The sequence below is a fragment of the Populus alba genome, chromosome 19, assembly GCF_005239225.2.
Source record: "Populus alba chromosome 19, ASM523922v2, whole genome shotgun sequence".
Lineage (NCBI taxonomy): Eukaryota > Viridiplantae > Streptophyta > Magnoliopsida > Malpighiales > Salicaceae > Populus > Populus alba.
This window is the reverse complement of record NC_133302.1, coordinates 16,941,694-16,962,183: the sequence shown is the minus strand read 5'-3', so window position 1 is coordinate 16,962,183 and position 20,490 is coordinate 16,941,694. Positions and strand designations below refer to the sequence as shown.

Below are 20,490 nucleotides of genomic sequence, written 5' to 3'. Positions count from 1 at the left end.
TGGTTGTACATGAAATGACCTGGAAATGTCAAAAACAAGTTTTAGAAGCTGATGATTTTTTTTATTAATTTCCATAGACGATATTAATTAATGAGTTTCAAAATCCAAGATGCTGAAGAATAAAGTTAATGTGTTGGATAATTAGATAATCTCTTAGTTCAAACAATATGATTCGTTATCTGTAGTAAATGTGTTTAGCAACTTAATATGAAAAAGCCCAGGTAGTTGGTAATAGTAGGTGATGCTTGGTAAGCTAAGATTAATGGTGGCTGATACCTATAAAAGATTTTTTTTTTTTTTTTTATGGACATAGGGATTCTCTAATAGTTAAGTTAGTAACTTTATAAAGAGAAAAAGTGCAATGATATTTTAGAGAGATGGACTCTAAAAATGTTAAGAATGAAGAGATTGTTAGCTTTGAGTTTGAAAGATTCATGATATATTTATATCCCACAAATCTTATCATTTTGTAGAGAAGAGAGGTTAAAATATAATTTTACTTTTATGAGATTTTAAGTTATAATCTATTCAAAACAATACATATTGGATAAGTTTAAAATACTGAAAAACTTGTGTGAAGTTCAGAAAAAAAATTTCAAGGAAGTGATGGGCTCAGGGCATGTGCCCAAGCATATGAGGATACATGCATAACACCCGAAGAAACGTGCCCACCACCCTAATTAAATAGGTCAAGGCATAATGCTAGATCCAATAATGAGTGTTGTGTTGGTGTGCAACTCAAAATAATTGGATCTAGACATAATATCCGGATCAAATAAGAGATGTTAGCGCGCCTCGCACCCCCATTTAATTAGATCCAATAGTTATGCTTAGACTTAATTAATTGGGTTCGGGCATAATAGCTGAGCCCAATTAAATCAGCGTGCTGGCGTGTCTAGCAACCCAATTATTTGGGAGGGTGCTGGACACGCGCATCCAACACCCAAAACTTAATCGGGTCTGGACGACCAATTAATTAAGGCAATAATCTGTGCATGTTTTACTTGGAAAAGGTTTTTCGGGAGGTTTTTTTAACCAATTAAATTAAATTAAATTTGGATCCATCAATATACAAGTTCTTAATAGCAGTGCGGATTATGCTGTGATATTCTATTATCCAAATGCATTAATCCCAGTTTGGTGCTTTGAATCGGTGTTCGAGGAGCCACACCTGTCTCTCTGGACACCTAGAAATGCTTTGCAATGTATTTAACTGCTCGAGTTTAAAAAATTATTAGTAACTGCTGGCATGGTTGGATAAATTAAACTAGTTTTGCTTCTTGCCTCTAATATCTACTGCAAAGTAGTACAAGGAGACACGACCTATGGTCAGGGCATGCATGGAACATCCCCTCCATCCATCAGTCCATTTTCTCTTCACTATAGATCGTTCAGGCATCTTACATTGCAAGGTGAATGACACAAAAGGTGCGAGTTCCTGTCAATTGTCTAGGTACATACATGGTATCTATCAAAAATAAATAAATAAATAAATAATCAACAAGGGCAACATGGAGAAAAATTGGACAGATGGGAAATTTGAACACAAACTTCAGATTTATGGTTCAGCGTCTGCCTTGTTCTCTAAAGTGTACGTGAAGATATAACAGCTCATTCCATTTCAAAGTAGAAATAGAAAAAAGATGGATTTCTAATTTATTACTGGAGACTTCATCAATGTAGTTACAAAAGACACAGAAAATCATACAACATTCACGTATTTGTGTGAGACAACTATATGATCAAGAAACCATTCAAAGAACATCTTTGGATATTAAGACATTCGAGAAATTTGTACGAAATATTTAGCCACCACTGATGGGAGGTATGATTGCCAGCTCATCCTTTTCTTTGACGATTGCTGCCTCGGTTGTGTATTCCTCGTTTAGAGCGAGAACTATACAACCACGGATCTCTTCCAAGCTAGGAAACCTAGCAATAAGCTTATTCAAACAATCGCTGGTGGTACTACCAGATGACACCTCTAATTGCATATCAGCCAAGCCAGTTACATCTCGAGCTCTGGCAAAGAATAAGACCTTTATACTAACAGATGAACCTTCACTTCCCACTGGTTCCCCATCTGTATTTTCAGCCTTGACTTCTATCATGTCCACAGCAGATGAGCACAATGGATTACTGCAAATGAAACATGTCTTCACAGCAATGAGATTGCAATTTCAATTTCTGAACTGATAGGCACTCAAGTTCATTCACAACTGGTAATGGAAAACATTAAGAAAACTGAACAGAACATGTTACTCGCACTAAACTACATTCAGCTAAAAACACTGTAATAGTGCGGCATGCTCAAGAAATGTTCCCACAAAATTTGGTATACAATAACTTAAAGGGTATACAATAACTTTACTGGCAGTACAACCTAAAAAAATTCAATCCAAATTGGATAGTGTCAGAATCCAAATCCATTACTGGGTTTTAACAGAAATTAGGGATTGCACACTGTTAGCCTTAGGAACAGCCTCTCTATTTCACTTGTAGTATTAACAGGCATTATATCACACAGGGGTTACATGATCTCCATCACCATACTGCCATCCCATGAAAGGAAATTTTAGCTATCTAAATTTGTCATCCCACATGACTAAATAAGTATTGCTATTGTTTACTTCTTTTCACTGGGTCAAATTCATTTATAATGGAAGTTTTTCCCCTCAATTTTTTAGTATCTCAAATGCCAAATTCAAACTGCTAAATATACCTACTGAAGTATGGATTATGATCACCGGTACAGGTTTCATTCTTGAGACTTGATCACCTTAAACTTCTATTAGCATGTCCTGATTTCAAATCCAATACTGAACCTCTCTAAAAGATTCCCGACAAACAAATAATATAATGCTGAGATTCTGGAGTCATTTCCATGCAACATTCGAAGTAAATCTGGGAATTTAAGGAGTGGGGAACACCTGGATCAGAAAATAACTCATGCAAACTCATTGAGAAGAACTCAATTTCTCTGTATCCTATTGTGTGACTAAAATAGTTCTCTCCATATTTTCAGCCTCTATCATCTCAACCAGTTTGGTTGTTACTCGTTCAAAATGGAACATCTCTTATCTGGCAAGCTCAACATTTGACACTTAAAATGAACTACAATCTATAAGATGTTTGCACCTCGTGATACTTTCCCAAAATTTGGAAAGGATTGATATTCTTATCAGGTTATGCGTCGGAAACATGCCTTTAGAATCATTGGTCACTTTGCCTTCATTCCAGAGACTTTTATGCTTTAACTGCTTTTCTTAAGATCGAATATTCTGGCACTTCCAGGCATCTCCCCATGATCCATGTTAAATTTTACATCTCTGCTCATATTCTCAGCTTTAAAACCGAGATTCAATTTCTTGATATTGTGATTTCAAACTATTATCAACTTTCCAAGTAAGCAGCTCTCATCAGCCACTACACAAGGAGCAAACCTAGCTAAATCCGAGCACTGGGTCTCAAACTGACTAAATCCTCCGCAACGAAAGAGATTTGAGTTGCAATCTAGTCATACCCAGTCCTTTCACTCCTAATCAATACAGAATTTCACGAGATCTCCCTTTCAAGGAAGCTGCAAATTAGCTGTCAGATCATGTGACAGAAAACACGCAAAATACAGATGCCCACTCGTCCATGTGAAATATTCATCTTCATCAGATCTTTTTGGCAGTAGCCATGCCCAACATCCATTTACTGTCAGCTCATTGGTAAAGGGAGAGCTTGAATCCTGATTTCTGATTGCCCCCCAATACACACCACCCAATGAAGGAGAGATCAAGCTTAAAAGAAAAGAAACCACTCTAGCATCTAGTAATGCCGTCAATTCCACTTTCTTCTGCTTCTTTCTGGTCATTGATACTTGTCTGAAGGCCTTATCTTCAACTGATGGTCAACTTCGAGTATTATGTATAATAGGAGAGTTTGCTCATAAGTAAAATTCATAACATCAAGTGTTTTCTCCAACCAAGTGATCCACGTGATTAGCTCACCTCAAAAGCTGTCAGGCTTAGTCTCAAGGATTTCTCGAAGGTGCTGCTGCTATTCCTATTTCAGCATCAACCACCAGGTGAGAATAAAATAAGCAAACTCAGGAAACCTGGTGTTACTATTTGGGCAGTCTTATTCCTGAAAAGCCATTCCACAAACTCCACTCCCTTTTGAGGTCGCAGGCTTTCTAACTGATAATCTGATCTCTGCATCAAGAAGTGTGTAATGGTGGTACCTCCAGCTTTGTCACCCGCTTAGATTTTCCACCAGCATTGGCACACTGCTCTATCTGTATTAACCAGACTCTCAAGAACCCCATCAATAACCTCAGGAACAGAATTGGATTCCATAAAGGCAGCCTTAGAATGTGGCATCTTTCTCCCATAACCAAAAGCACAAACGAATCTTCATTTTCCCAATATCATCTCAGTGCAAATTCATGTTACACTCAACGTACAATACTAATCCAAGACAATTCCCAACTCCAACTAGTACGTTGACTTATCATAGATTTCCTCATCCAAGATGCACTTAACCAATAAATCCATCTATTCTATTTCCTCTTTTCCTAGGAAATACAAAAAAGACGACAACAAGCAACTTTAAAGTTTAGGACTTTCGCTCTCTACACTTTTGAAATTGTATCAGATTATACATACACTCTGATTGTCCTCCTATAAATGATAGGAAATTGAATGATGGAACCAAAACCTAAGCTCTGATAACAAAAATGTCGTCTATTAAATTCAGTACCTTGCGTAACTTTAATTCAAGGACGGAATACCTCCTCAATCCAGACACTCCATTCATTTTACAATAAATGATAGCAAAATATCTATACCCATTTGGCAGCCATTCGACAATGAATTGAAGCACGCAATGTTCAGAATTTTAATGGCACAAAAACTGTGCAGGTCACCAATGTCTTCACAATTGCATGGTCACAATCCACCATGATTCTAAACTGTGTTTAGTAAGCAGCACATGAGGTTTGCGATTCAAGTGAATGGTTGGTTATTGGAAAATCAAAAGCAACAATACTATGCAGAATATCCAAATAAATAGAGTTCAATAGAGAATAACACTCAAATTAACAAGAGCCAAGAACGCAAGGATCCAAGAACACACAGAACAGAAGATTGGTTACGAGTCAAAAACAAGGAGAGATTATCAGAGTCAAAATTCTCAACAGCACAAGATTCCAAAATGGAAAGCTTTTTGTATTAATTTAACTTGAGAGGGGAGAGTAACCTGCTATCACCAAACTTCACCAAAGCAGACAAGGCAGAGAGAGAGAGAGTAGGAATCGATGTAGCGTTAGCAGACCAAATTGAGGACTAGACATGTCTTTATGACCCAATTAAGGCTTCCTTCTTTGGGCCTGTTGTCTTTGAATACTATCCCTCCTTTGCCCGGCCCATGCTATAAAAAGAAAAAGGTGGAAATAAAATTTTAAAGTAATTATTTTCGGTTCGTGTGATTTCTTCATGTCTTTCAAGTTCATCATTTATGAAGGTTTTTTTTATTTGTTTAGACATCAAAATCAGGTAAGTCTTTCGGGTTCTTTTCTTTTGTCACAATATTTTGTTCTTCGCTAATTTACTGTTTGAAAACATGATTCTACTACAGTCCTCTGTGCTGGCTAGAAAATTCTATAATATTTAAGTTGATAAATGTAAGAGAATAAAATAATGTATAAGAAAAACAATAAAAAGAACTAGTGTGAAGCAATGAGTTTCAATGGCTTAAATTTCCTTGGCTTGGAATTTTCTGGATTTTGTTGCCTGTGATTTAATTGCTTGGCTTGGATTTGAATTGCATGGGATTTTATATTAGTTGCTTGAATTGGATAATCTAAAGTGCAGGTGATAGGCTAGAGTGGGAACCGTGTGTGCTTGGGCCTCTCCCAAGCGTAAGGAAATTTGTTTTAAAAATATAATTTGCACCATAGTTATTAAACTTGAATCGGGTCGACAAGTTGATTTGATAGCTAGAATGGTTTGTGTAAGTTAAAAGATTGGGATAGATAAAAATCTAGCAAAATCCAATTGATCTGTGACCCAAGCAACCTGACAAAACCTAGTTGAGACTCCATTTCTTTTTTTTTTTTTTTTTTTTTCAAATGTGTTTTTTATCCTAACCAAAATTTTTATATTTTTTAGTTGATTATTAACCATTTTCAAAGTCCATTGTATAAATACTAGAAGAATGTTTTATTTTTTCAATGTAGAATTTGAAACCTTTTAGTATATATACTCTATATTTACATTCATAAGAAAAAAATTATGTTTTTTTAATATGAAATAAAAAAAAACCTTTTGAAATAATATTTTAAACTTTATTATTTATAACAAGCATAATCTATATTCACATGAATTGTTTCTTATTTTTTCATATAAAATATTAAAATTTTAAAAAACAATTTAAAATTTTTTCAGGTTGATCCTTATAACCTGAGACTCGGCTCCGTGACCAAGTCAAACCCCCAAATTAAGTTTGATAACTATGATTTGTAGACCATTATTTTAAACAAAATTATTTGAAACACTTAACCAACAGAAGTGAAGGAAATAAAATAATTATTGTTTTATATAGGTGATGTTATATGTTATGGCTGCAAGAAGGAGTGTTTGTTGTTTTATGTATGCCATGTCACCTTGTATTGTGTCTACAAGAGAGGTGAAAATTGGAAAATTTTGCTTGTTCTTACAGCATAGTTTATTAAAAGAAGTAATCTAGTAACAAAAAAGACAAGAATAAAAATAAATAATATAGCTTGTGTCTACATCCAAGAATATATTTTAATGGGAAATTTCTCATTAGCAGTCACAGAAAAGATAAAACTAACCCTTCTGAAACTAATTTTGAAAATAAATTGTCGTGTTTGGCCTTGGTTTTAGAATCTATTTGAGAACACGGTTGAAATTATGTTTTTTTAAATATTAATTTTTTTGTTAAAAATTATTATTATTTCAGATCGTTTTGATGTACTGATCAAAAAATAATTTTTTAAAAATAAAAAAAAATATTATTTTATTGCATTTCTAAATAAAAAATATTTTAAACCACAACTACCATCACAATCTCAAAGAGCCCTTAACCCAATAACTCAAAGTTTTAAGTTCAACCTATACCTCATAATTCATATTTTCATAAACCTATATCTTATAATTTATATTTTGATGTAGATTTTATATATTAATTAGAATTGATTCCTGATCTAATATAATATTATTTTGATATTAAAAAAATATTTTCTGATATTAAAATAAATAATGATGTTGTTCTGTATTATTAAATTTTAAGTTTATGATTTTTTTTTTCTAAAAAAATATGTTACTAGAGCCTTTATATATTTTTTTTTCAACTTAAAAACAAAAAAATCTGCCCCACAGATCTAGCAATCCACTACATCTCCTTAACAACTAGACAAATTTCTTTTGTTTCTACTATTACACAATTCAGTTTTGGCAACTTCACATTAGGCTTCGTTTCTTGGCGCTAGTTAACTTATATAGTATAAATTCAGCCCTTTATTTTGTATAAATATAGCCTAACAAAGTTTATTTTCAAGCAATAAATGATTTTTACACATTGTACATGATCTGACTTCTCTGAATCTGAACCAGAAGAAGCATTTAGAGATGGCTGAACTGCTGCCATATTCTGATCACTGCCTTCATCATTCTGCTCTTATGCATCTTCTAAAACAAGTTGCTGCTGCTACCCTTCACTGCTCCATTTCCATGGTTCCTCTCCATCTAACTGAACATCTCTTGACGTCGCCACCGTTTTAGCGATAGGATTGTAAACCTTGAGACCACAAGAAGTCCCTCCACGCCCTAGCAGAACGCATTTCTGACTTTGATTTTCAAGCTTAGTCCTCGTCTCTTCTTGTATTTTGACATAAGCAGCACTGCCAAAAATTCTCAAGAGATACACCTTTCGCTGTAAAAAAAATGATTGGTGGGTTATTTTATCAACACTGTTTGAAGGGATCCTCCAAGCATATGCAAAACTGAATTGGAAACTCTTTCTGCCTTTGTCACTAGTTATGTTGGAGGTGATAATCATGAGGTCTAGAGAATTTCTGATGCAGCATGTACGATAAGAAACTAGGGCTTCTCGAACTCTAAAATTATAGTTCTAAACTATAGAAAAAACTCTGTTTTGAAAAGTTCTGAATATCAATAATCTGAAAACTGTTTTGAAAATAACTTGCAAACCGTTTAAATAGGTGCTAAGAATCCGAAAATAACTAGTAAAATAAAGAACTCACTCTTGATTTTGTGAGGCAGAACAAGAGTGCAAGAGAGGAAGGAAAGCATTTTAGAAGTCAGGGAACAACTTAAGATTATGAAGAGAAACAAATTAGGAAGAGGAAAGAACCAAATTAACCAGCAAGGCATGTATATATGTATTGCAAGTCAGAATTCCTGTTTGCAGAATCTCACATGGGAAACAGAGTTGGGGGCAGAAAACATATGTACGTAGAGACAGAATCTGAAGCCAACTTCTGAAGAAAGAGATTAGCAACTTAGTGCAAGAAGAGCAGTGTAAACTAACCTGAATCTTTATTGAACCATGCAAGGCACGACGGGAGAGGCTTTTTGCTGGGATAAAGAGTGCAGATTTCCCATTTAATTCCCCAAAGCATTTATCTCAGTGCCTCCTAAATTGGTTCGAATCATTTAGGGTTGTTTCAGATAGATACTGCATTCGGAATTCCTATTTCCAAAGCTTTAAACGGATAAAAGATGCCAAGCCAGAAAGGATTTGTGGAGAGAAAGTTTGAAGCTTTCTTCTGTAGAAAGAGATCATCAGCAACTTAGCCTACGTGGAGAAATCATGAATTATCATCTTCTGCAGATAGCAGACAGACCCCACACTTGATCACATTGCAACTCTTTAAAGGATTGTTGTTCCTATCTTCCGAGTAGAATTCAATTACTACCTCACTGCATTTTCCAAACAAATAACATTCTGTAAATTCCAAACATGGATCATACCCTAAGAACAACATATCGTTTGAGACTTCTCGAACATGCTCCGCGTCAAACCAACCACCAAAATAGCTTTGAAGATGATGACTATCCCCATATTCGTTCTTGATATGATATATAGATTTAACTTGGAAGCCATCAGAGCTTTTGAATAAGTATCCAAAGTCAACAACAGCACACAGAACAAAACCCAGGAACTGATTACTAGCACATTGTGTCGGCAGCTTAATTGTTAATGAAAACCCCTGAGTTTGATTGACAAACAAGTCTGGAACATTTCTTCCTGGGAAGCAAACACTAGATGTACCGGGCAGTACAAATGGCATCTGTTTCATTAAAATCATGACTCAATTTTAACATGACAGATAAACATTAAAAATTAGAAGGTAAGCGGGAGAGAAAAAGATGGGAAGGGAGAAACACCTGTGCATACAATCTTTTGGCGTAAACCTTAATTTTCCTCAAGGAATATTCAATGATGTCGTTGCATTTGCATACAGTTTTGTCATGGAAGCCAAAGCAGTTAGTAAATTGGAATTCAAAAATATTTCCCTCAACCTCAGTTGAATATCTGCCTGATACACCGCTCACCGATGAACAATTGTGTGCATCTAGAATCATCAGTCTTGGTGGAAGGGTCGGAATATGTACAAGTCTAAAGCAATTCCTTAAAATAAGGGATTCCAGCTTAAGGAGTTTTGAGAGTATCGGTAGCAGAGTAAAACTGTTTCCACTGAGATCCAGTACTTCTAGTGAGGATAAGCAGGAAAGACTCCCAGGCAAGCTAAGTAAGTTGCAATCGTTTAGATATAGCTGACGCAGGCGATATAATTTCACCTCTCTCTCATTGAAATTCAAAAGACTCTGAGCCTCAGGGAGCAAGTTGCATTCCAGATTTCTGCAGTTTTTCATTTCCAAGCGAGAAACACTTGCTAGAACTTTGATTGTCCAGGGTAATGCTCTTATGGCTGTTCCATCTAAACAAAGGTAAGTCAAGTGTCCATATTTATCCACAGAAGGGAAAGTCTGGAATTGGGAGCATCCAAAGAGGTTGAGTTTTTTCAGTGAATACAAGTTAAAAATACTACCAGGTAGAATCTCAAATCTTGTACAGTTTTGCAGGCTCAATTCAACAAGGTTGGACAAATGCTCAACTGATGAAGGAATCTCTCGTATTGCTGTCCCATCCAAATACAACTCCTTAATACTCAATGGAAGCTCTGGAAACTCCGTGATGATTGAGCACCCAGAGAGACTGAGTTTTTCAAGAGATGCCAGCCTAGAAAAAGTACATGGAAGATTCTTGAGACTTTTGCAACCCATTAGGTCCAAAGAAAAGAGTCTTGAAAGGCGATCGATTGAAGAGGGAACTTCTTCTATTGCAGTTCCACTCAAGTAAATATATCTGACTTTCTCTGGAAAAGCTGGAAACATGGTGATATTTGAGCAGCCTGACAGATCAGCAATTTCAAGAGATTTCAACGAACAAACATCATCCGGAAGATTCCCAAGTTGCTTACAATCCCTCAAATTCAATGCAACAAGTCTACCAAGATGCTCAATTGATCGGGGAAGTTCTGGAACTGAAGTCTCATTTAAATTTAAGTACTGCACATTCTCCGCGATCTCTGGATAATTCTTAAGATTTAAGCAGCCTGAGAGGTTAAGAGTCTTGAGTGATCTCAAATTAATACTACTTGGCAGGCTTATAAGGCTTGTACAGGATCTCAGATTGAAATCGGAGAGTTTGTCTAGATATCGGATAGATTGAGGAACTTCTGTCAAACTTGTGCAGGATTGAAGATTCAAACTCTCGAGATTTGCAGCCTGTGAGAGGTCTGGGATTTCTGTTAGATGCTTGCAATTGCTGAGGTTGACCTCTTTTAGATTCACAAGATTCTGACAGAAATGATCGTCAAACATATTAGTATCTATATCTCTAATCATTACTTTTACGTGGAAGAAATAAATGTATGCTCGTACATTTTTAGTTGTCGAAATACCTGGTTTCTGTTGAATAATTAAACTCAATCCAGAAGGTTCCAGTCAAGGAAGGCAACCAGCCACCAGCCACTGACCACCGACCAGCCGCCAGCCACCAGCCGCAGCCGCCAGCCGCCTTCACACCGCCGGTCAACAGCCGCCTTCACACCTGGAACAGTAGATTTTCGTATTCTGAATTTATGTATAAATAGGATGCTCAGTTATGTTATTTTGTGTGGAGAGAATTGAGAGGAACACTTGAAAGAGAAAGAGAGAGAGAGAGGGCGTGTATTTGTTAAGCTTTTGTGTTTATTTGTAAGCTTCGGTTTTGTGTAATAAAACAGTGTGTTTTATCCCCTCTGAGTGTTTCAAAGCCACCACCAGTGGTTTCTCCCACCAACAATTGGTATCAGAGCCCCGTTCGTCGGAAAACAGAAGTGTTTTGGGGTATATCCGAATTTTCAAAATTGTCAAAAACAAGTTTTGATCATTCCAAAGTGTAGAGCTCATCAAGACGAACTCACTGCCGCAAAAATCAGCCAAATCGGAGTTCAGGGTAGCCCACACGCGCCGCCTGAATATTCAGCCAGATCGCCCACGCGCATCCCACGCGCCCCGAGGTTGAAGACGACTGAGCCACACGCGCGCCATATTAGAGCCGCGCCGAGCCTCTTACGCCGAGTCCTAGCCGAGCCACAAGCCGAGTCCAGCCGAGCCTCCAGCCGGTCCGTACTCCGCGCCGAGCCGAGCCGAGCTCCAGCCGAGCCGAGAGAGAGAATATTCCCCAGAATATTCCCCAGAATATTCCCGGTTCAACCCAGCGAACCGCCCGCCGTACAGAAGTGATTTTTTTGACCGGTTCACCCATTTTCGGACCCGATTTCAGCAAAGTCAGACCGGTTCCCTACTATTTGGACCATTCCGGATCGATATACAGTGTTCGTTTGTCCAAATTCGGCTCCCAAAGAGGTGATATAGTCATTCCAAATACAAAATGACTACAGAAGGTACACATACACTCATCCCTAAGCTGACCAAAGACAACTATGATAGTTGGTGCATCAGATTGAAGGCATTTCTTGGGTCACAAGAGTGTTTGGATATTGTACAAACTGGTTATGATGAACCAGAGTCCAAAGAAAGAGAAGATGCTTTACAAGAGGCTCAAAAGCAAGCCTTGAAAGTCAACAGAAAGAAGGACAACAAAGCCAAGACCATCATCTACCAAGGTCTTGATGAAGACACATTCGAGATAATAGCTTCCGCTGAAACATCACATGATATATGGGAGGCTCTCCAACAGAAATACAAAGGTGCTGACAGAATCAAGAAGATTCGTCTTCAATCTTTGCGAGGAGAATTTGAGTTATTGCAAATGAAGTCCTCGGAGTCTATTTCTGATTATCACACAAGGATTATGGTGATAGTCAACCAGATGAGAAGAAATGGAGAAGCCCTCATCGATTCTCGAATCACTGAGAAAATTTTGAGATCCCTAGATCCAAAATTCGACTTTGTTGTTGTCGCAATTGAAGAGTCCAAAGAAGTGGACAAGTTGACAGTGGATGAGCTTATGAGTTCTTTGCAAGCTCATGAGCAGAAGATTGTAAAGCGAAATGGAGATAAGGCAATTGAGCATGCCTTACAAGCAAAACTGTCTCTCAAGGACAGATATGAGCAAGGGGAGACTTCATCAAGTGGCTACACCACTCAAGGAGGAAGTCAACAATCCAGAGGAGGATTCCAGAGATTCCAAGGAAGAGGTTCTTGGAATACAAGTTTTAGAGGAAGAGGTGGCAGAAACACCACCAGAGGAGGCCGAGGACAACAAGCATTCACTCCCAGAGGAAGAGGAGGCGGTTACAATAACCGTGACAAGAGGAATATCAAATGTTATAGTTGCAATCAATTTGGGCACTATAGCACTGAATGCAGAAGAAAAGCTCCGTTGGAGATACGTGAGCAAGCCAACTATGTCGAGAAGGATGACAGAGAAGAAACTGCATTTCTTGTCCAACAAGGACTTGATAAGAAAAATGAGGACATATGGTATCTAGATACTGGAGCCAGCAATCACATGTGCGGCTATCGAGAGTTATTTAGTGATCTAGATGAGACCAAGCAAGGTCTAGTTACTTTTGGAGATACCACAAAGGTTCCATTCAAAGGTAAAGGCAGCATCCCAATTAAGTTGAAGAACGGCGATTCCAGCTACATCGCCAATGTGTATTATGTCCCAGCCATAAAGCAGAACCTAATCAGCTTAGGTCAACTTTTGGAGAGAGGCTATACTTTTTACTCGGAGAATTGTCATCTGGCAATTAGAGACAACAATTGGAGATTAATGGCCTACGTGAAAATGTCCAAGAATAGGATGTTTCCTTTGAACATCCAGTATGATGCAGCAAGGTGTTTGAGCGCCATCACCAACAGTGAAGAATGGCTTTGGCACTTGAGGCTTGGACATCTGAATTTCACGAGTTTGAAGATGCTAGCAAGCAAGAAGATGGTCAAAGGTTTGCCTCACATTGATCATCCAGATGAAGTCTGTGAGAGTTGTGTCCTCAGCAAACATCACAGATCCAGTTTTGCCAAAGAGGTCAACTGGAGAGCAAAGAGGCCACTGGAGTTAGTACACACAGATGTGTGTGGCCCAATCACGCCTATGTCAACTGGACAAAATAGGTACTTCCTCACTTTTACTGATGATTTTAGTAGAAAAACGTGGATATACTTTCTGAAGAGGAAGTCAGAAGTATTCAATTGTTTTAAAGAATTTAAAGCAATTGTGGAGAAGCAAACTGGTTACACGATCAGAACCGTAAGATCTGATCAAGGTGGAGAATATACAGCCAATGACTTTGAAGCCTATTGTACACAACAAGGCATCAGACATCAGACGACACCAGCTTATACACCACAGCTGAATGGTGTAGCAGAAAGGAAGAATCGCACGATTCTTGACATGGCTAGAAGTCTGCTCAAAGCAAAGAAGCTGCCCAAGCAATACTGGGCTGAAGCTGTATCATGTGCAGTGTATCTACTGAATCGCTGCCCAACCAGAAGTTTGCAAGGAGTTACTCCAGAAGAAGCATGGAGTGGTCACAAACCAAGTGTTACTCATCTACGAGTCTTTGGTTGTGTGGCATATGCAAAGATCCCAGATGCAAGAAGGAGAAAGCTCGATGATAAGAGCGAGAAATGCATCTTTGTCGGATATGGTGAAAGAAGGATGGGATACAGGCTGTATAATCCCATCACGAAGAAGGTGATTACGAGTAGAGATGTTATCTTTGAAGAAGATAAATCTTGGGCATGGAATGGTGATCAAGAAGCAGTCAAATGGATCACCACTGATTTGATCCTTGAAGGTGAAGAAGTACCAACAGTACTTGTCGAAGAACCGATTGTGCCAGCAGCTGAACCACAAAGTCCGGCACACAGTTTCCCTGTATTCAACAGGAGGAACACACCAGGAGCATCATCATCAACACCACCAGCATCCTCATCAGAAAGACCAAGAAGGATGCGGAATCTTGAAGAGTTGTACGATACCACTCAGGTTATGGAAGATACAACTCTGTTTTGTTTCTTTGCAGATAGTGACCCACTAAGCTTCGATGAAGCTATCACAGACGAGAAGTGGATAGAAGCAATGGATGAAGAAATACATGCCATTGAGAAGAATGATACCTGGAAGCTGACTTATCTACCAGAAAACAAGAAAGCAATAGGTGTCAAATGGGTCTACAAGACAAAGAAGAACGCCAAAGGAGAAGTGCAAAGATACAAAGCCAGATTAGTGGCTAAAGGCTACAAACAGAGAGAAGGCATTGACTATGGAGAAGTATTTGCTCCAGTAGCCCGGCTAGAAACAATCAGACTGATGATCTCACTAGCTGCACAACATAGATGGAAGATCTATCAACTCGATGTGAAGTCAGCATTTCTGAATGGCTTCCTAGAAGAAGAGATCTATGTTGAACAACCACTTGGATACATTGATGCTGAAAATGAAGGCAAAGTATACAAGTTGAAGAAGGCTCTCTATGGTTTGAAGCAAGCTCCGCGTGCTTGGAATACCAGAATTGACAGGTATTTTCAAGATAATGGATTTGAGAAATGTCCATATGAACACGCCATATATGTGAAGAAAGGAGCAGATGGCAGCATCTTATTTGCGTGCCTATATGTTGATGACTTGATATTCACTGGCAACAACCCTACCATGTTTGAAGACTTCAAACGAAGCATGGTACAGGAGTTTGAAATGACTGACATTGGTCTAATGTCACATTTTCTTGGCTTAGAAGTAACGCAGAAGGAAGAAGGGATTTTTGTATCCCAAAGCGGTTATGCCAAAGATATTCTTGAAAGGTTCAAGATGGAAAGCTGCAATCCGGTATCAACTCCAGTTGAGAATGGAGTGGAATTGAGGAAGAGTAAGGTTGGAAATGTTGATCCAACTTACTTCAAAAGCTTAGTAGGAAGCTTAAGGTACTTGACATGTACCAGACCAGATATACTCTACGGAGTCGGACTCGTCAGCAGATACATGGAGACACCAGACCAGTCTCATTTGAATGCAGCCAAGAGAATTCTTCGCTACATCAAAGGCACAATGAATGAAGGTATGTTTTATACCTCAAGTAAAGACTTTAATCTTGTAGGCTACTCGGATAGTGATTGGGGTAGAGATCTGGATGAAAGGAAAAGCACAACAGGGTTTGTCTTTTTCATGGGAGACACATCTTTCACATGGTCATCCAAGAAGCAATCGATTGTAACATTATCAAGCTGTGAAGCTGAGTATGTTGCTGCCAACTCAGCCGTATGCCATTCAATATGGTTAAGGAATATGCTGAAGTTTTTGGGATTTCCTCAAGAAAATCCTACGGAGATTTACATTGACAATCGATCAGCAATCGCATTGGCAAAGAATCCAGTGTATCATGAGAGGAGCAAACACATTGATACACGTCATCACTTTATCCGGGAACATGTGAAGAATGAAGAAGTCCAACTGATATCTTGCAACACAAATGATCAAGTTGCTGACATCTTCACAAAGCCATTGAAGGGAGAAACATTCATCCGATTAAAGTTCATGCTTGGCATGACATCCCTCGATTGAGTTTAAAGGGGAGATTTGTTGAATAATTAAACTCAATCCAGAAGGTTCCAGTCAAGGAAGGCAACCAGCCACCAGCCACTGACCACCGACCAGCCGCCAGCCACCAGCCGCAGCCGCCAGCCGCCTTCACACCGCCGGTCAACAGCCGCCTTCACACCTGGAACAGTAGATTTTCGTATTCTGAATTTATGTATAAATAGGATGCTCAGTTATGTTATTTTGTGTGGAGAGAATTGAGAGGAACACTTGAAAGAGAAAGAGAGAGAGAGAGGGCGTGTATTTGTTAAGCTTTTGTGTTTATTTGTAAGCTTCGGTTTTGTGTAATAAAACAGTGTGTTTTATCCCCTCTGAGTGTTTCAAAGCCACCACCAGTGGTTTCTCCCACCAACAGTTTCCTTGCCAAAGTTGTTCAACCTTGCTTGAAGATATATTAATTTCAACAAGGTTCTGTGGAATAAAATTGAACGGCAAAGATCTCAAAGGGTATCCATCCCAGTGGAGATACCTCAACTCATTGGAAATAGAATCCAGGCCATGAGGAAGGAGCACTTTACTATTATTTCCGAATCCTGAATTATAAACTTTGAGCAATCTAAGATTATACATCCTCGCAAACGCTCTGGAACTCATCTTCATTATCTTTTCAGAACTATCCAAGTCTACGAATATCCCTTCAACGTTTCTAGTTCCCTGAAACATCACAGCAAAGGAAAATCATGAACAGTGAGATAAATTAAAGAAATGCATAAAAGGAGAGGGGAGAAACTTATGCTTGGAACTCTCACCAGATTTCTGGTCAACACTTCATACACATCATCAAAATGCCACAATCTACTGCGTTTTCCTGGGTCCTTGGCTGATTCCATGCTGACAATTTCATGGGCCATATGCTGCAACAAATCATGCATCCCTATCTTGTTTCCAGAAATAGTAACGAGACACTTATCGACAAGAACACTAATTCCTATATCAGCTGAGAAGCCACAGCCATCTAGTATTCTCTTTATAAAATCAATGTTCTGCCCTTTAAAAAAACATGCAATATCGAGAAATATACTCTTCTCTTCACTATCAAGTGCATCAAAACTTATTCTCAACACACTATGAACTCCTTTCTGAGGAAGTTTTTCAACTTTGTTCAATGCACTTCCCCATTCTTTTCTCGATCTGCCAAATAGAAAGGAACCTAAGACTTTAAGAGCTAATGGATTACCTTTAGCGTAATTTATTGCCCTCATAGACAGCTCCATATAATTGTATGGGGGCTGATTATCCTTAAATGCATGCAAACTAAAGAGATGAAGAGCTTCATGGTAATTCAGCCCCCCAACCTCAAATATTTTATCTGAATATTTCTTAAGGACCTGTTTATCTCTAGATGTTAGGATAATTCTACTTCCTGGACCAAACAAATCACATCCTCCAAGTAACATTTCAATTTGATCTACATTATTCACATCATCAAAAACAATCAGAACCTTCTTACGGCAGATCCTGTCTTTAATGAAAGGGTGTCCGATACGTGGAGTGCGAATATGTAGATTTTCTTCCTCTGTTATTTTAGAGAAAAGTTCATCTCGCATACGAAATAATCCTCCATTCTTTTCTGATTCCTCCCTCACATTTGCAAGAAAAAAGTGACCTTCATATTCCCTTGCGATCTTGTTGAAAATCTCTCCAGCAATGGTTGTCTTACCAATACCACCCATGCCCCATATTCCTGCAACACAAACCTCTGGTAACTGTGTGCATAATAAGGCTTCGATTTGCTTCATGCGTGAATCCATTCCGACCAGGCCCTTCAAATCACTTGAGGATGCATGATTCAATTTCTTCAAAATATGATGCACAATTTGATCCACGAGTCTCGACTCAGGCCTGCCAACAAGAAGGACGAGCAGATATATCAAATAGTACCCCAAAGAAACACAATCTTTTCTTGAGGTTGGAACTTTTGTGACGGATTCCAATTGCCATACATTATCACACTATATACATGTGAAATCTAATCCCGGAACTTTTGTGACGGATTCTAAATTTACAGATGCATGGAAAAACTATACTTTAAACTGCTCATTTGGTAACATTTAGAAGTCACATAACATATTATAAAGCTCAAAACATATGCTTCTTAATCCAAGAATATGATTATCAGCTTCAAGAAATTTTAATTTCTATAATTCCAGAAAAAAAAAAAAGGTTTAAGATGAGAATCTATAGTTACCTAGTAACCTGTGAATCCCATCCGGATATATTGGCAGCACTTGTTAAGTCAGCTCTCCACTTTGGAACCTTGTCCATCTTCTGCTTAAAATTTCTTTCAAGCTCAGCAAACGCATTCCCAAAACTCCCTGTCTGTTCATCAACATCAGACGGGTCCACATGATAGAAAACTGGTAATACAATCTGCCCATATGCCCTTTTGCATTCAAGTATCTTCACCAGTTCATCCACACACCATGGAGAAGATGCATAGTTTCTTGAGAATATTATCACTGAAATTCTCGATTCTTCAATTGTTCTCAAAAGTGCACCCGTAATTTCTTCTCCTCTTTCAAGCCCAATATCGTCAATGAAGGTCTTGATTTTCTTACGACATAAAGCATCATAGAGATGGCTGGTAAAATTATTGCGCGTATCCTTGCCTCTAAAACTAAGGAACACATCATACTTCCATATACGAGAAGCAGCAGATGAAGATGCCATATCAGACAGTTACAAGATCGTGTCTTCCTCAATCACTAAGAATCGAAATCAACAAGTGCTCTCTTTTTTCTCCTAAAGACATAAAAAGAGCACCCACTTCAACAGCTGAACATTCATTAAGAGAAATTGAAGTCTAAGAGTACAAGAACCCACACGAAATATATTTGTCTGAAAATTCCTCAAACTCTTAACGATGGATATATACTAGCTTAATTTGATATGATCTATCTTAATTTGATCACTCGTCACTTGCTACCAATGCTAGCTTGCTATTACTTGCATTGCAAGAACAGTCACTAGCTGAGCAAAAAGAATTACAGATGGAAGAATTAATACGTTCATGAAACAAACTTACCAAACTCGTACATATAATCTTAAATATAGAAGACAGCATGAACCAGAAAGACTTACCAATAGATCATAAGAACAGTTGACATGTGTCTTGCATCAGCAAACAAGACGAAGAAGAAGCTTCATACTGTTGATGATTCTTCTTGTCTATTGCCTTCTCCTTCTCCTTCAAGTAAATTCTTACATAAAATCTGATCTCATCGTAATCTAAATGTAATATCAATTATTGATCAAGAAACAGGTGAATGTGAGAAGACTTTGGGGTCAATACCAAATACATTGGCCAATGGACTTGTCAATGGCAACGGTACCCTGTCATGGCCTCTGAATCTGTTAAATTTAAATAAGCAATAACTACAATATTCCTTTTCCTGAGTTAATGGACAGCGATTAACCTCTCTTAAATACCTGGATGCTTATATATATATATATTTTAATCAATGGAGGTTGGTCGAGAACTCCAATTTCTTCAGCCTTGATATAATTGGAAGGACCATATTTTTTTTTTCACATTTGCAAAGTCAACTCTGCCTTGCATGATCAGCTAAAAGTCAACACGTTAAAAGGGGTTTAATATAATACTTTTTTTATAAAAAAAAAAAAAAGAAGAAGAACAAGAAGAAGTGGGCAAGGAAAGTTTCTTCGGGGGTTTTGTTAATCTTGATTAATAAATAACTAGCTCTGATTAATCTGGGGTTGCGATAGGCAGACTCTTTGTGGATTTCATGATTTTCAGAATTGCCACGTTATTCAAGCCTCCTCCGTTATCTCGAGAAACTAGTAATGTAAATTTTAAAAGGTGTAGCTAAACTAATCAAGTTTAAAATCTGTTTTTTAAAGATTATTAGTTCGAGTTTAATAAATTTTAAAATTAATTAAAATTATATAATTATTAACTTTAAACCCTAAAAAAATTAGTGAATATACAAATAAGGATATCCACGATTAAAAAGAAAAAAAGCTGCTACTGTAACATCATCTCACAGTATGAAAGCAATGAAAGACGGAAGATTTTTATCTTCTTCTTTGGCTTCCGCTCTCTCCTTCTGGGATGGAACCCTTTTTATAAACAGATTTGTGCAGAATCTGATTATATCCATGTTAATTTTCTTGGTGAGGCCAAATTAGCAAAGTCAACTCTGATTTGCATCGGCTAAAAGTCAACACGTTAAAAGGTGTTTATTATAATACTTTAAAAAAAAAAAAAAAAAAGAAGTTAGGCCTAAAAATAAATTACCTTTAGAGTGATGATTTATGTAGAAATTGGCCTGGAAATTAAAAAGTAATCCACCCTTAAATTTGAATTCCAAGATAGAT

The 20,490-nt window shown here is 37.7% G+C and overlaps 3 protein-coding genes across 4 annotated transcripts; all 3 read right to left on the bottom strand.

The window, feature by feature from the left end:
• Positions 1-1,633: 1,633 nt before the first annotated feature.
• LOC118027830 (molybdopterin synthase sulfur carrier subunit) lies at positions 1,634-5,319 on the bottom strand. 2 transcript variants are annotated; one of them, XM_035031319.2, is made up of 2 exons: positions 5,248-5,319; positions 1,634-2,156 (listed from the first exon to the last, which is right to left on the bottom strand). In XM_035031319.2, exon 2 carries the CDS (start codon positions 2,109-2,111, stop codon positions 1,806-1,808), a length of 306 nt encoding a protein of 101 aa, XP_034887210.1. In that variant the 5' UTR covers positions 2,112-2,156; positions 5,248-5,319; the 3' UTR covers positions 1,634-1,805. The 2 variants fall into 2 exon arrangements, with proteins under 2 accessions (XP_034887210.1, XP_034887209.1); XM_035031318.2 differs by having other exon boundaries at positions 1,634-2,139; positions 5,248-5,317.
• A 4,368-nt stretch (positions 5,320-9,687) lies between these two features.
• Positions 9,688-10,946, bottom strand: LOC140955068 (protein SUPPRESSOR OF npr1-1, CONSTITUTIVE 1-like). The gene is made up of 2 exons (XM_073406603.1): positions 9,870-10,946; positions 9,688-9,783 (listed from the first exon to the last, which is right to left on the bottom strand). Exons 1-2 carry the CDS (start codon positions 10,944-10,946, stop codon positions 9,688-9,690), a joined length of 1,173 nt encoding a protein of 390 aa, XP_073262704.1.
• Positions 10,947-16,552: 5,606 nt separating this feature from the next.
• LOC118027817 (disease resistance protein RPV1) lies at positions 16,553-19,276 on the bottom strand. The gene is made up of 4 exons (XM_073406602.1): positions 18,341-19,276; positions 16,902-17,994; positions 16,671-16,806; positions 16,553-16,563 (listed from the first exon to the last, which is right to left on the bottom strand). The coding sequence occupies exons 1-4, from the start codon at positions 18,820-18,822 to the stop codon at positions 16,553-16,555; spliced, it is 1,722 nt and encodes a 573-aa protein (XP_073262703.1). The 5' UTR covers positions 18,823-19,276.
• Positions 19,277-20,490: the final 1,214 nt, after the last annotated feature.

Excerpts from the sequence above, each read along its gene's own strand:
- LOC118027830 (XM_035031319.2), bottom strand. The coding sequence starts at position 2,111 with ATGATAGAAGTCAAGGCTGAAAATACAGATGGGGAACCAGTGGGAAGT.
- LOC140955068 (XM_073406603.1), bottom strand. The coding sequence starts at position 10,946 with ATGATTAGAGATATAGATACTAATATGTTTGACGATCATTTCTGTCAG. Across the intron at positions 9,784-9,869 it reads AATGCAACTTGCTCCCTGAG|CTTGCCTGGGAGTCTTTCCT; the intron begins GCTCAGAGTCTT and ends CAACTTACTTAG.
- LOC118027817 (XM_073406602.1), bottom strand. The coding sequence starts at position 18,822 with ATGGCATCTTCATCTGCTGCTTCTCGTATATGGAAGTATGATGTGTTC. Across the intron at positions 17,995-18,340 it reads TGGGATTCACAGGTTACTAG|GCCTGAGTCGAGACTCGTGG; the intron begins GTAACTATAGAT and ends TCTTGTTGGCAG. Across the intron at positions 16,807-16,901 it reads AAGTGTTGACCAGAAATCTG|GGAACTAGAAACGTTGAAGG; the intron begins GTGAGAGTTCCA and ends GTGATGTTTCAG.